The 16,532-nt window shown below is 35.9% G+C and overlaps 1 protein-coding gene across 1 annotated transcript in view; it reads left to right on the top strand.

Annotated features, from left to right (window-relative positions):
• LOC121328072 (glypican-6-like) overlaps positions 1 to 10,286 on the top strand; it is a 298,238-nt gene extending 287,952 nt beyond the window's left edge. Inside the window, exons 7-9 of the mRNA XM_041272551.1 lie at positions 2,463 to 2,599; positions 4,831 to 5,006; positions 6,423 to 10,286. Coding sequence (XP_041128485.1) covers positions 2,463 to 2,599; positions 4,831 to 5,006; positions 6,423 to 6,628 — 519 coding nt within the window. The 3' untranslated portion in view covers positions 6,629 to 10,286. The remainder of the gene's footprint in view (positions 1 to 2,462; positions 2,600 to 4,830; positions 5,007 to 6,422) is intronic.
• The last annotated feature ends 6,246 nt before the right edge of the window (positions 10,287 to 16,532 follow it).

Here is a 16,532-nt window from a genome sequence, read left to right as displayed (position 1 = left end):
ATCAAAAGGTTTAAATCTGTCTCAATTAGCCAGACCTTGTCTTCTTCAACAATTAAATATTACAGCTTTCCATTATAAAATATTTTGAATGTTTAAAAAAAAACAAAAAAAAAACAAGATAAAACAGTACCACCACCTAGTGGGGAAGCATGCAGTAACATTTTTGCTACCTTTTATAGGACTGATCGGTTTAACGGTTTTAAAAAGCAGAACTAGCAGTGTGGCCTATGTTATTCTCAACACAATAAAACAGTTATATTTAAACAAAACTAAAATATAAAAAAAGGATATGAGAAATGGATTTGAAAGAATTGGCTACCACCTTTTTACATATCCTCCTTCACCCTAATCAACACTACTAAGGGCAGTATCCATAAAGCTTCAGCTTGTAGGCAAATGCATAAGCCTTCAATGTATTTTCTGGAATGTATTTAAATAAATGTGTGTGAGAAAAGATAAATAGGAGTTTTTCTGCTTTGAAAACTAAAGAGTTCAACATAAAATAAAGCACTCAATTTGAATTTCCATGCAATATGTATTCGAGCAACACGAGAGAAAATTGAACCAATTATAGATAAGTTGCCGTGAAGTAATTTCGCAGTAATCCTGAGTTGTTTTTTCCCAAGTTTATTTTTCCCATTAGCTGTGAAATAAGTCATTTCTTATGTTGCGTTCTGATTTAAATAAGCAGAGTGTCATTGGTGGGGAATAGTGCTCTTTAAAAGCCTGATATTCTGGAACATGAATAAATATCTCAGCTAAAACATTAGGGTGCAGCACATGATCTTTCTGTTGGTATTTTTGAACATAAGAACCTAAGAAATTCTATAACAAGAAAAGGCCATTCGGCCCAACTATGCTCGCTCGCTTAGTGCAAGCGTGGTCCATTAACACTGAGAAGAGGAAAAACAAAAAACACCCGAACCATTTAGTTAGTAAGGGAAATGAAACCTCTTGGAATCTGTGGCTAAACAGAATGCCACTCCTCTAGACAGCTAGCTAAAGGTCTTATGGTGACAGAGGGTTATACAGTATTGTTCGTGACAGCATTCAGTCCATTCTTGAAGGATTCGATAGTCTCTGCTTCAATAACTCTGTCCAGCAGCCTGTTCCAGTGGTTCACCACTGTTTCCTTGAAAAGCGCCTTCTCCCCTTGGTTCTGAAAATGCCCTTCAGCTTCCACCAGCAACCCCTGGTTTTCTTCTCTGTGACCTGTGAAAAATAATTCTCAGCAGTCATTGTTACATTTATTGCTGTTCTCGTTTTAGGTGCATCCACTTTATATGCTTAGTCCTTATTTGCTAAGTGAGTCATTATTTCTGCCTTTTTTTACTCTGGCTCCACAAAGTGACATTGACCTGCCCTGTCACATTATAGTCACCTTTTTTTTTTTCTATTTCTACTGACAACTGAAAAACATGACAACCCAGAAAATGCTAATGGCATGGAATTAAGAGCTAAAGGGCTATTTGCATTCATGAAATGTAATTTAAATGTCATCATGTGTTTTCTAAATTAAAGTCTACCTTCTGCTGCTTTCCAATATGTTGTGCTCAATACAATAATTATCCCAGGAACATGACCCTTAGAAATACTGCATCTCCTTAAACTGGAGATTTAGGAGTCACTTACAGAAGGTAAAATGCCTGGAATACCTCTCAAGCCATGCAACTTAACTGTGCTGAGTGGTTATAACACTTCAAAACAATGTAACTAATTAAGATTCCTCCTACCTCCTCCTGAATCCACTGACTGCATAAGGGATTTGTATTGTAAGCAGTGGCACAACCTGGTATAGACAAACTAGGTCAGCCACCTAGAGCAGTCAGATATTTTTTTTAACCCTTTTGAACCAATATTTCTTGCAGAAGAAAGAAAAATAAAAGTCAGCCACCAAAGATCCAGAAGAAATGTGTTGTGTTATATCATTATAATATAATCAGTTTTTCCCTCATTAGCAAAAAAATGAATAAAATATATTTTTTTGCATCTTAAAGAGTGTCTTGTTTTTACATTTGTATTTGATCAAGCATTTTAACAGGTAGTGACTGCCCTAGGAGAGCAATGACTTATAAAATGCATGAATTTATTGATTACAAAAAAAAAACAGCTTGATATTTCATCAATAATATATAAAAAAGTAATTCTACAGACAAATGTGTAGCATATAGAGAGAGCATAATGTAAAGTTTTTTATGTGTGACTCACAGTTTTTGCTCTTTATATGTTTAGTTCTGCATTTGTATGAATGAAATGTGGGTGGCAATTAGATTTTCTGGCCTCATTCTCTGGCTTAGCACTAAACTGTGAATTGCTGATGAGTCAGTGCCAGCTGAATGATTCATTTAAAATGAGACGCATCCTCTACTGTTCAAATGTCTGCCATTTATTTTCAATTCTCAATGCTAATTGTAACATCAGACTGAAGTGCCATTTTGTTCCTATTTTGTCTTTTGTTTTAGGTTGTTGATATTAAAGAAAAACTGAAGAAGTCCAAAAAGTTCTGGTCCACATTACCAGACAGCATCTGCAGTGATGTCAAAGTGACAGGTGACAGATCTGATGAAGAGGAATGCTGGAACGGGCACACGAAGGGCAGGTGGGGCTTAGACTTGTCAATCTGGAGCCAATGTGAGCGGTTGCAAGACTTTATTACAAATCAGAAAAACAGGCTTCCCATCAACATTGGCCAGAAGCACATTATTACCTTTATTTTTGAGGAAATTGCAAAATCTTTGCTACATATTTTTGTGAAAGGAAAACACACCAGCCATCAACAGTACAGAACTATCATAAATGGAATTATTTATTGTTCTGGGTTATTTCTTCTTATTTTTATAATGCTGCCACCCCCACTCTGAGATTATTTTTTTTTCAAAATGGTGCCCAGTGTGCCCTCTATTGATTGTGTCTTCAAATAGGCCAGTCTTTGAAGAGAGATCCGATTAAGGTGTTTACAATGAAACGTGCACAGGGTGAAAAGTAAAAAAAGACATCAGAACATACAAAATCAGCTTTTGGAGAAAGTTAACTGTTCAGTGTTTTCCTAACTCCAGTTCCGTATTACATTCTCAGATTTTATCTTTCTAACATTTTTATGATAGGAGCATCTCTTTTTAGAGGACAGATTATTTGTTGCCATATACATTTAACATGCAGTAAATAAGAAAAGTGATCAGCAAAGTGGCGGTATCATTGCAGGTCATCTCCTGTAGTAAACATGCACTGTGTATGAAGTTTCCCTTTGGATTTCTGTCACTAACAGTAGCTGTTCTAGATGGTGCTGGCTCTTACAACTGTACAGCCACTTTGCTCATCTAACCTGTGTAAACCTGGTGAATTTATGCATCCCAAGCATTAAAATGATTGATTGTGGTAAGACCATGTAAAACTGAATCACATTAAATTTATAATATATAGCATAATATTCTATAATTTGCACACCACTGAGGTAAGGCTACTATGACTCCATATTCACTGCAACTGTTTGGGAAAGTTCAGGATTTTTAACGCACATCACAATGCATTCTGCTAGGTTTTACAAGCATAGGGTACCTTTCACTTGTTTCTTTTCTTTAAGAGAAGCAGGACTACACTTATCAGAATGCATTAGGGTGCAAGTTAAAAAGCCTGAATTGTCCCAGTGAACATGGAGTCATATCGTAACCCACAAGATCATTCAAGATGTTATTACCCCTCTTTCAACTGTGTATACAACATGTTGAATACTGTATGCAGTATATTGTTAACTAGTCGAACTGAGTTCCAATGCAGAACCAAAAGCCATGTATGTATGGCTAATTCCATATAAGACAGACTGAAGCTGAAAACTGAATTGTTCCATCACCACTTTGCTTAAAATGTTCATGAAATGGTACCGGGGTATGTTTTAAAATGTATTTTAAAAAACCATTGCAAGGGCCACTTATTTTTCCAATTACAAATTATTTTGTTCAAGATTTCAAGAATCCATGGCATATTCATAATATCAATACTAATAATACATCTTGGGAAACATACACTATTTGAAAATGAACTAACGATTGTAAACTTACTTCATACTAAATGCACTTCAGTGACCTGATCTAGTAATAAAGGCACTGTAGAAAGGAACGAAGAGCCTTTGCCTGGAGTTCTGCTTCAAGATGTGGAATATTGGCAAGCTCTAGTCTAATTGGCACAGACATTGATAATTAGATAGCTGGCATCAGCTTTAGTGCACAGTAACAGAATGGTAACTTGTCCAGTTTATACAACAGGAGTCCACAGTTTTTATGTATTCAACTGCCCAGACCACAATAATGAGTAACACAATCGTTGAGCATTGAATTCAGAAACTTTTACTTTCTTTGATTTTCTGCTTATCTAGGGCAGGGGAAAGCAACCTTGGCACTTCCAGTTGAGGTCTGTGTTTCAGCCAAGTGCTTATTAATCAAGCTGAACCAAACAAATGTCCTAGACTTCTTAATTAATGAAACCTGAAATGTAACAGTACCCCAGGATCGGTTTTGCCAGTCTACTGCATGTCTCTTACCATGAGTTCACATTAACTCATGGTAACACTCCAAGTAATAAGAACAGCAATATTTCAACCCTTATTCTTAAAGTATCAACCGTCTGTTTCAGGTAACTTTGCTTCAGCTGTTTTTGAAAGAGGGAGTTTTCTCATAGATAGTAATATGCAGTGTGTAGTTAAATTGGATTGCAATTAATTTGAGCTTTGTTAATAATATATAATATTTATATATAGGAGAAATCAATCCCTATTTTACTACGAAGAAAATGTATATGTACATAAACTTATTTTATTGTATTTGTTGTACCTTGCAGGTACTTGCCTGAAGTGATGAACAATGGCCTGACATACCAGATTAATAACCCAGAAGTTGAAGTAGACATCACAAGACCAGACACTTTCATTCGTCAGCAGATCATGGCACTCAGAGTAATGACTAACAAGCTGAGGAATGCATATAATGGGAATGATGTCAATTTTCAAGATGCAAGTAAGTAACTCATACCATCAATAGACAGCCATCTGTACTTGGGCACCAATCATCATAGAGTAAATGCAATATATGTACTAGTGCACAAATGGTTTAGAAATACAATCTGCTTTCCACTGGGGTATTTACAACATGACATCATTTCTCTTCCTAAAGATACAGTGCTTTGCCACCTCTTAAAAAATGTGTCATCAGTCTCCTCAAACAGGTACTGTTTCCCTAACAGCAACAGTCTCAGAGAATTCAGATTATATATATATATATATATATATATATATATATATATATATATATATATATATATATATATTATGTGATAAGGCACTGGCCATCTGTTTAAAAACGTGACTCGGATCAAAACTTTGATTTTTAATGCTTTTGCGCACTCTTATTCTAAACAAAAACAGACAAACAAAAACCTAGTTCTCATTGAGCATTCAATACACACACGCAGGTCCCTATCTAACGTGTAGGACAGCTAAGCTGTTTACCTGACACATAAAACCAAAACAAAACACTTTGACACAGCCCTTTACGACTTTCCGTAGGGCTCTTCACTCAACAGCAGCAGCCTAGAGCAGACTGACTGCTTCCCTTTTATACCCTGCACCTTGCTCTAATGTCCAATAATTGCCAAGTGCAGGTGATAATTATTAATTAAACAAAACAATTAAATTAAATAAAAGCAATTACCTTGGCAGGGAGGCTTTAACTGCCATAAAACAAAACATTTTACATTGCAGGCACCCCTGTCTTGCTACATGTGTTTTACTACATGATGTACGTATCTATATATATATATATATATATATATATATATATATATATATATATATATATATATATATATATATATATATATCAGTTTTTTTATTCCCCTCACAAAGCTAATTTAACTGGAACAGGGCAGGCACTTTTATCTCAACAATTACCTCTGATTAAACATATCGTGTTAACACTGGTATAAAATATGGCTAAACGTTAACTTTTAATTCATAAAAAGGTCAACTAAAAACTATCTGATAAAAAAAAAAAGTGTGGGTTCTTCTGGCTATGATTTTTGTTGTCAATCTATTGTTGTTCACACAAAGACCTATGGCATTCTGGGAAACCTGTGACATCAGATCTTATCACTGTGCTTCCTCCTAGCTGCGAAACAATTCTCCATTGACAACTGTGGTAAAATTCAGATGTGGTAGAAACACTCCCTGAATGTTCATTAAGCACTGGAGTTATTTTCACTTCAGCACTTATTCACTTCAGCTTCAGTCTGGATGGTATTAATCAGATTGATGATTTTTAAGTCTTTAATCTGTAGTTTGAAGGATGCACTTCAAGTCCTTCATTAACACTGCTGAGATAGATAAATATACAAATGTGTTCTAAATGCATTCCCTGTGTTGTTGCTTTGTGCAGGTGATGAAGGCAGTGGGTCAGGAAGCGGCAGTGGCTGCATTGAGATGTGCATCCCTCAGTTTGAAGTTATCAGCACAAAAGCCCCCACTGTCGTCGTGGACAGATTTGCTGAAACAAAGGCTTCAGCCCCCAAGCCGAGCCACTCTCTGGTGCTCACTGTGTTCCTTCTCTGCACGATCTTCGCACTGCAGAGACCATTGAGATAATGCTGGTGACTGTGCTGATGGACAGACAGCAGGCCTTGCTGTTTTGTTCATGTTGGACACATGACTACACTCTGGCAATTAAAAGAGTTTTGAAATGGAGAGCGCAGTACCGTAACCTGCTTCCCCTTTTCCAAAGAATGCTTGGTGCCATCTTGAAGCAGCTTATGCCAAACTGCTCACTCCTTCTCTGGAGCTTTCTGAAGATGCTGTACTGAACAACAGCTTACTATCCAAGAGTTTACTTTAAATACAAATCTATTTTTTCTTTTCTTTCATACAGTAAAAGTGAAGAGATCTCACAAAGACTTAAGTTTGAACTCCGTTTCCATTTTCCCCCCGTCCCCCCCATACAAAACAAACCACTGTGAGAATCCAATTAGAAAGAACTCTTATGAGAAGAGCAACCTATTACTAAGGACCCCTAAAGCCAAACACTTAATATGAAATTGGAAAGATTGTGTTTTTAGTAAAGGGTGTTGCCTACTGAAGATAGCATTTTACTTTTAAATGAGCACTCTTTTCAGTTTATCTCCTATGTGAGACTTGTTATCACTTTTTAAATATTTTTAGGTGGGTTATTTTTGATTTTTAGTGTTAGTCTGTATTTTCTTATTGGTCTAAGTGGTTGACAGATAAGAAGAAAAAAGAATGCAACAGGTAGGCAACATTTGAAAGTCATTTTTTCTTTTCTTTTGGTAGAGTTGGATCCCCTGTTTCTATTAAGAGTTTTTAAAGTATGAATATATATGTGTATTTTTTAAGTCCTACTGGATCATTAGTACAGATTGCTCATATCTCTTCACAGCTCTGGGAATTACTGCGTGGTGTTTCTTTTAGATGCAGACCATACGGAATTGTTTTGTACTGGTTGTGTTTCATAAAAGTACTTTTTAAGTATACAGGTTTTTACTAATCTAACAATTACTGATCATATGAAATTGATAGACAGTAAATGTCCTGCCTTAGGACTTTAAGCCATGTGTGTTGGGCATGCTTAGCATGCCAAGGGTACCAGAACCCAGGAGTTGACTTTACACCCATGTTAACTAAAGCACTGTACACTATTTTGAATCTGATCCACTGTATCTTCTATACAAAAAGAAAAAAAATGCATATAACTATAGAGAAAATATGCTCATACAATGGTTCATATTGCTATTACATAGGATATCTTTTAAACACTTGTACTTTTTAAAGAGGGATTTTGCTTCTGAGTTAACAACTAGGAGCAAAACTATGTATTTATCTTCTTTAATCTAATTATTAATCATCTATTTTTATAATCACATATTTTACCAAACTGTATCTATTAGCTCAGGTTTGACATGTCTGTAAACATGCAAGGTAGCTGTTTTGTCAACCGTTTTTTTTTTTTTAATTGCACATCCTAAACTCTTTCAGCCCCCTCTCTTGTTTTTCTGGTGCCCTGTCAATCCTCCATCTAATAGATATTATTAACAGACTTCTCAGCTGCTCTTGCCAAAGGGATAGATAATCCCTTTAGGTTGCTCAGACACAGTGAAGACCTGGCTGGTTTATGTTCTCAGGGTGTTAAATGTGCCCAATAACACATTTTGCCTCAGTGACAAAGTGAAGATTCAGTAAATATGAGGAATGAGTCGGGATGTTGGGATTCAAGTAACAACCACCTCAATTCAGGCTCAAAAGCTTAAAAGCTTAATGATTCAACACTCCAGTGCAAATACATGAAGTAAACAAAAAAAAACACTACATATCCTACATTGTAGCCCTTTTTATGCTGTTTTTGTTTAGTACTGCAATCATATTTATCACAAAATAACCTAAGTAGATATTATTACAAATAATTTAACATAACAAGGAGTGTCTTTTTTTTTTTTTTTTTTTTTTTTAGAAGCCAGTGTTTTGCTTGGTATGCATTACCTTGCCCATTTTCAGAAGTTGGGGTTCTAAATCTTTCTGAAACTCATTAAGACTATAAGAAATCCTAATAAATCCTGCAGTAAGGAGTGATGGAAATGTTTGTACACAGTGCTCGAGCAGGATGCTTAACTTCAGGCTCATTTGTCATCTGCCGAGCTTCAGAATAAGGATGCTGTCTGCTGGATTCCCCAGCAGTACATTTCATCATGACTAATAAAGTCAGCAGCCCATTGCTTAAACACTCCGCAATATTCTACATTTATTTTAATTTCAGTTTCCAATCATAATACATATTTTGCCAATTCTATAAGCGATATAACAAAGCTTCCCAATGTATTATTTTAAGCTATATTCTCTCTTAGAAAACAAAACATAAATGCAGGCTTCTTCAGTTAACGATTAGAAGGATGGACGATAGGCTGTATATGTATATTGTCCAAGTTTTTAACATGTTGTTTGGAAAGTTATATTCAGTATTAATTTGCAGAAGCAGGTATGGGATTGATAGTCATTTGGAGATGACATAAAACAATACTGTGCAGCATAGTGTTGTGCTATGCAGTTTCGAGGCCTGAGGCACAAGTGAAAGATGTCAGTAAAAAAAAATTTGAGAAGGTCAGTAAAGGGAGGAGGGCTGGGGGTACAGCATTAAATCTGCTGCTTCCGTGCACATGGTATAAATCAAGGCTCAAGTTGCGTGAAGCTTAAAAAGCAAGCAGGGCTGGAAATGAGAAACTTAAGTGCTAGCGACAATTGGGTAAAGCTTGAATGCACTCGTAAGAATTTTCATAGCTACAGCGATCGTGAGGAGAGCAGGTATTGGAGTAAACAAGTTAATATCACTGAAGCAGACACTTCTAAAATGAAAGCTAACAGAAAAGTAAATTGATCATTTGTTATGAGCCTCAGGTTTCAAAAGTGCCAGTGATTAGGAAACTTTTATAAAGGCTTATAGCTAGTATAATGTTGTTAGGTAATTTACAGCACTTTGTCATGTTCCAACTTTTGTTACAGACAGTAAAAGCTATCAATAGGTAATACATTACAAATATACATCATTCCGGCATCAGAACAAAAGTTCATCACTGACTGTAGCTTGCATATATTACATATTTAGTTATATATTTTAACTGACTTTATGTTTTTATATAACTTATATTGAGTTATCAATAATATATAGTTTCACAGAGCAAGCCATTTCATTTGAGTTAAGGTCTACATTTATTGGAAATAAAACATATTATACAGATGGATAGATATTATTATTACACCATGGGACTTAAAGAACAATTTGTGAATCTCCTTTAAACACCGGGCAAGTGCTTAAGAAAATAAGTTAGTGTACTCATCTGCTTTAAATAAACTATTTTCCAGTAATGATGTTGCAGCTTCTCCATCTCATTGTGTAACTATTGTCAGTACATCTGATACAGCTGACAAAGGTTTTGCTTTTGCTGTAAAATCACACAAAATATGTGTCATTTATTTGGTACTTATAAATTATAACAACTCAGTGTTTTATGTAAAGAACTGATTCCGTATATGTTTACATCAACAAGAATAAATGTTGAAAGGTGTTTCAAAACACAGTTTAACACATTTTATTGTAAACAAAAAAAGTATTTTACACTACTTGCAAATTACCTTACTATTATTTCTATTTTATTTTTTATTACAGTAGTTTGATTTTCTTTTTCTTTTTCTTGTAACAGAGAACTATATAACTTGAGGTGTGTTAATAAAACATGAATTGAAATATAGTCAACTTGCTGACTATTGTTATGGTTTACAAAAATAAGTTTTCATGTCAACCTTAATGTGACTCTGTCTGGACAATTTAACTCCTTTCCTGAGCAGGAATGCAGCTTGGTGATATGGGTTCTGTGCGAGAAGATCCAGACCTTGACCAGTTACAAAATAGAGCCTAAAACTCACAGCAACATCCCCATAGAGCAAACCAACTTCATTTTCAGAGGACAAAGTCTCAGCTGGAAAGGGTCAGCATTTGGATTTAAAGTTGGCATAATTCTGGTTGTTTAGAAGGGAAGTAATAATCCCCTCGCTCCTGCCAACATTTTACCTGTTAAGGACAATATTTCCATCATTGATAGGTTAGTTAATGGTTCTGAGAATAAACGCTGAGATTTTCAGGCCAGTACAACAAGATGGCAGGGGACCAGAAAAACGCAGCACCACTACATCAAACAAGCATCTAGACATACAGTACAGCAGCCACAGCTCAAACTCTTAATGTGTGACAAAGTGGCTGAGTGGAAACTGGTGGTGCAGGAGTGATGCAGTGCAGTAATGAACAAACTGAGCCTTATGATCCGGTTTGGAAATGTTTCTTTATTTTGTATCCAGGTCTGTTGACCAGTAACAACAAGTTCAAAAATAAACTACAGTTTATAAACTACAGTTTATTTTTGGGACAGTATTGCAGTGCTGTTCCGGCTTTAGTGCTGGCCCTCGGAGATGGCTCCAGACTCATGTTAGCCGTTTAGGTCTAGTGTAGTATTACAAACAAGATACTATTTCACGGTTTTACGGGGTCTCTCACAGTCCTTCTCAGTTCTATTCAAAGAAAAGAACAGATTACGAGTCTCCATCCCCTTTTATGCTGTCACATATGACCCCTTGGTAAACGAGTGCAACCGCCTCTCCAATCTGTGGCTGCCATGTCATTTTCCTTCCAGGTCAATATGTTATTGCAACAGTCTCGCCCCCTTCATAGCTAGCCGACTTCCCTTGAACCCTGGGAAAGAACTGTCAGACCAGCCCAAAGGAACTCTGTTCTCATTGCTTAGCACCCTCAAAGGTTGAGATTTACAACTAAGAATCATTGTATTTCTGTCAAAATGTTCAAAGCCTTGTTTTGGTCTTCTCTTTATGAAAAGACCTAGTAGCAGAAGTAAAAGGAGGAGTCCCAAAAAGACACCACCAAGGCCAGATCCAAGCAATTTGGCTGCTGCAGAAGCATCGTCTGTTCATAAAAAAAAAAACAACATTAACACACCATTCTTTAGTAATGGAAAGCTTGGGGGCCGAGTACTAGGAGTTATTACACTGGATCTCATTGAAACAGCTCTTGTATAAAACACTGGTTCAATGTGATTGTGTATGTTAAAGTGCCATAACCCCTTATTACATATACTTGTTTGTAAAAACTAAAGTACTACACATGTATGTTTTTAATTTGGTGGATAATTGTAGCTGAAATCATAACCAATGACCTCAACTGAATGGAAATTGTTTAAATACCATCAGTGTTAAATAAATAATAGAAACAAAAGATCAAAAATTGAACCAAATCTGCAAATCGTATGGTACACACAGCAAAAAAAATTAATAACACATTATTAACAACCTCTGTAACCATTTGTAAGATATACCTGGAAATACATTGTTATTCACTATGTGGATCACATCTGTCCTGTCATATATCCATTTCAAACCTATAGGATTCATTTTTAAAAGATATTAAAAAAAACAGCATATGAATCTCACTACATAAATTAAGCAAGTTCCATATAGCCAGGTTCAGTAAATACTGTCACAATCATTGTGCCTACCACAAAAATAGGATCATTGGCACCAGAGTGGGACAGAGCACTGGTTCCACTGAGAAAGGAGTGGACCAGGTTATGAAGGTTCGTCACAGAGGAGTCAAATTCACCATCAGGTTTATCAAACCCTTCAAGTGCATTCCTAAAAGAAATACAGCAGCTGTATAGTCCCAAGTCCACGTTATGGTACTTACAAGATAAGGAGCAATATAACATCTCCCACTTATACCAACAAAGACCTGTTTAGCAATTATGAACATGTACTCTAGAAACACCTCAATTAGACCATAGTGTCCCACGCAAGACTATTATTGTCCATCACAAGCATAGACTTTGTTCCAGAATTGTTATGATGGCCACTCAATTGCTTACATAGCTGTATGACAACTTGCATTCCTCTAAATTACCATTATGTCCCTCCAAAGCCTTAACACCTTTACATCAGGAATGGCCTGGAGACCAAATAGAAGTGGAATTCTAACTATATATCCAGGTCATAACTTTAACTAGTTGAAGAGGAAAGCTGCATTTGAAACTACTATTGTACGTCTGATCATTTTTATAAATCCTATAGTTTATTTGACCAGCTTTATAAGCACCATTAATAGAAAAAAAAAAAAATGTTACTAAAAATAAATGTTCAAATTTGGGCCATGAAATTTGTTTTAATTTAGGAATGACTTGTATAATGTAAGATACCAAAATGTCCTTAATGTAAAACACCCAGCAGTACATGTATTTTCATAACCAGAAGGACGAGAGAAAAACCTGATGAAGTGTTGAATCTGGTCTGGCTAACCCTCATAAAATCAGCAGTTTTCAGAGGATTCAATTAAATCCATTTAATATTGTGTTATAAGTTGGAACCTTAAGAAACATAATTGTTCCATTTTGGAGCGCAGTGTGAAATGGATGAGAAATAATAAAAAAAGGACAAAAATTCAGAATCTGGACAGCATATTTGATGCCACGAGAACATTTCCAAGACAGTCAGGCAGAGAGAGAGGTTCACCCAATTTTCTATTAGAAGCTAGAACAAGTATGAAAAGTGAAAGGGTTTCCAAAATACAAAATCAGGACTTTTTTTGTGGGTAGTACCAAAATCAGTCAGCCATTGCCATTTTGAAACATAACTACTAGGATGACAAAACAGTGTTAAGAAATAATGCAATTTCGTGCAGCAGTAAAAATAACAGTCTTGACATTTGCTCAAAGCCATTCCATGGATGACAGAACACCCAGGCCTTTCAGACAAGTCTGATGAAAAGCTTGCCTAAAAAAATGCTTTTTAAAAAAATTGTTAGCCAAATTTACCTGAAACTGAAAGCCTTGTTCTGAAAATAAGGTGGGCTACCAAAATCCCTAATGCAGAGACAGCTATGCACATCGTCCATGGCTGGAAGACTAACATTAGTACTTTCAAATGGGTTTCTCCTCAGCAAACCTTCACTGGTTCCATTGCAGAGAGTAACCAGCTTGTTATATTCATCGAGGCTGAAACAGTTGACATATTAACAATTAACTTTGGGGGGGTAGAAAAAAAAAAAGTAAAAAAAAAAACAAGTTAATCAGGTTAATTTTTAGCTGAAGAAACATGGAATCCTTCCCCATCCACATTGCTGCATTTATTTATTTATAACCAGTTGCAAACAATCCCCCAGTTTGAAAACTTTGAACAAGGACTGATCAGATACGGTTCATCTGAACGTAATCCTCCTAAAAGCGAATCTGCACACACATCACATTCATTCGATCCAGTGGCAAAATTCCAATAAGGAATGGCAAAATTGTCATTTCCAGTTAGCTTCTGCAAGAGATCAAGACAACAAAAATGACTGTGAAAAGATTGTTTAAGGCCGCATCACCATAAAGCAACAAAAAGCACCAGCTTCAGAATACAGAACAGTGTAACTAAACAAATTGCAAATGAATAAACCCCCACACTGTTTAGTGGCCCCATGATGTTTAGTTGTATTGTGGAACACAGACCTGTCTGTGTTCCACAGAGCTCTGCAGGATCCGTTTTGTACAGGTTGATTTTAATAGCAATAGCTTGGATTTTACATTTGTCCAGCTTCCTCTCGATCTGCACTGCAAAAGTGTTAAGAGAATGTAAAATTAGTTTTTATCTATATTAAGTACGCTTCCCAAATCTGTATTCTAAAATGGAGGATTCATTTACAAAATCCAATACAGGAACAAGGGCTCTTAACACAGGATTGCAAGTTACATAAAATCAGTATCCATTTTTTTTTTCTTTTAAATATGAATTCAAAAAAATAATTTAAAAAAAGGAAGAAACGTAAAATAATTGCTTCTTGGCACTTTGTAACAGCAAAACTCAGGCATTCCGAATCTTTTTTCTACGGTGTGTATATTATTTGAAGGATAAAACTTTCTCTAACTATTAACTAGGTCTACAAAAAATTGAGGTATATGCATTTCCGGATTACATTAGCATGTATTACAGGACATACCAGTTATAGCAAGGCCATTAATCAAAACTAGAACAAGGCATTACCACATTTACGTCACAAAAAACAGAATAAAACATTTAACAAACACTAGCTCTTCTCTACCCATGTCTAAAATGGGTTCTCTAGACAGTCTCTTCACAGATAAAGGGATATATTTTAAAAAGCAAAAGGCATAGATGTATTTTTTTTGCATGCTTGTTGCAATTTTACATACAGCACAATGCCACCTCAGGGCTTTTCAAGCAGCATTCAGGTGGAAGCAATACTTCAATGGGAAGATATTTTTTTTTTTGGTTTTTGAAGATTAGTTTGTGAGAAACACAAAGATGCAGAAAGAGCCTCTTCCAGTGATGAAAATCATTGTTAAATGTAAGAACACAAAAGTAATGTATTGGGTTATATTGATATAATCAATACAAAAAAACCCAAACAAACATTCAGATAAAACAGTCACCCATGATGGCTAATTATTAAATTATCAAAATGTTTAATTTATTTTCAAGTTATTTGTAGAGTTTGTATGATCACATTGTAAACCTTAATTTAAAAAGGTGTCTTTAAAGAAGTTTTACTGTTCAGGTCTCCTAACACCAGGTGCGTGGAAAGACAATTTCCTTTGCTCGAGGAGTTGCACCAAAACACATCAATAATGATTCTCTCCTTGTCCATTGCTATTTCTACATGAAAGACAAGCATTCTTGTCCCTGTCTGGTCAGGGTTTTACAAACCTGAAGATCTCTTTCCAGCTGTAGCAGGTGGTATCTATGCCAGGTAATGAAGGCAAGACCTTGGTGTGAAAATCGATTCCCTTAAAGGGGCGGCCAGGCCCTGCAACAAAACAGCAAAGAAACAGGGCAAACAAACTTGAACTGACCGAAAAAAGGTTTCATTTTCACACTCAAAAGGTCCAATTTTGAATCAATGGCACATTTTCTGAGAGGAATACAACTAAATTAACAGTATTAAGCTAGTAAGAAGCCACTCATATGCAGGAAGGAGCAGTTCAATTATTCAGAGATGTTTCTTCACAGTATTCTAATGAATGTAGGCATTCTTTTAAAAAGAAAAAACGTGATTAATTGTTCATTTTTGTATTTTGCTTTCAAGGCAGGCAAGATAATGTTAACAGTACTATGTACACAGTATTGGTAGCAATGTTATTGTCGCACCCTTTTGCCATTCTAGCCATTGACAAATTTAATGGAATTCTTTCATGCCTAAGTTATTCTTGACTTGGAAGGAAAAAAATAAATAAATCCTTGAAAAATTATTTTGATTCCCCACCAGATGGCGATGTTTGACTAGTTGGTGCCAAACTGTTGAGAGAGGTATTGCTGCAGAACAAAGGCTCCCACAGCATTGCTCACACAGGGTATTGCTGCATGCGCAACTTGTAATAGACATCATTATATGCTACAGCCCGATCACATGATAAGGGTGATAAAGGTACTAAAACAAAGTTTATTTCCTAACCCTAAACCTAAGGTTCGTGGGGTATTATGGTCACGTGGTACGGTTACTGAAGGTCAATGAAGCACTGCGTAAATTACGAGTTGCGGACACAACACTACCATGTGGGAGCCACGCTGTGGGAGCCTTCGTTCTGCAGCTATATAATCTTGAAACTGTTAAGCGCTACTTGATACATTTCCAGCCACATACAACAGCCAAACAGCAATAATCACATGTAGAGATACAGAAACATACCATATAACTTATTCTTCAAAGAAACTGGGTCACCTAAAGAGGCTGAAAATACAAGAATGAAGATCTAATGACAAACGCGTAACTGAACTGCAAGGCTAAACACAAACAGCTAGTCGATTTTGTTTCTACAGCGTTATAAGAAGGCAGCACTGTACTTGAAGGACACTGTATTTCTACCTGTGGTTAACATGTAGAAAACAGAAAGTACTAAACAGAAGAGAAACCTAAAAATGGAGCGAGATAACCAGTATA

This window comes from Polyodon spathula, chromosome 15 (assembly GCF_017654505.1).
Source record: "Polyodon spathula isolate WHYD16114869_AA chromosome 15, ASM1765450v1, whole genome shotgun sequence".
NCBI classification, from domain to species: Eukaryota; Metazoa; Chordata; class Actinopteri; order Acipenseriformes; family Polyodontidae; genus Polyodon; species Polyodon spathula.
Note: the sequence above shows the minus strand (reverse complement) of the source record. Positions and strands in the feature narration are given on the sequence as shown.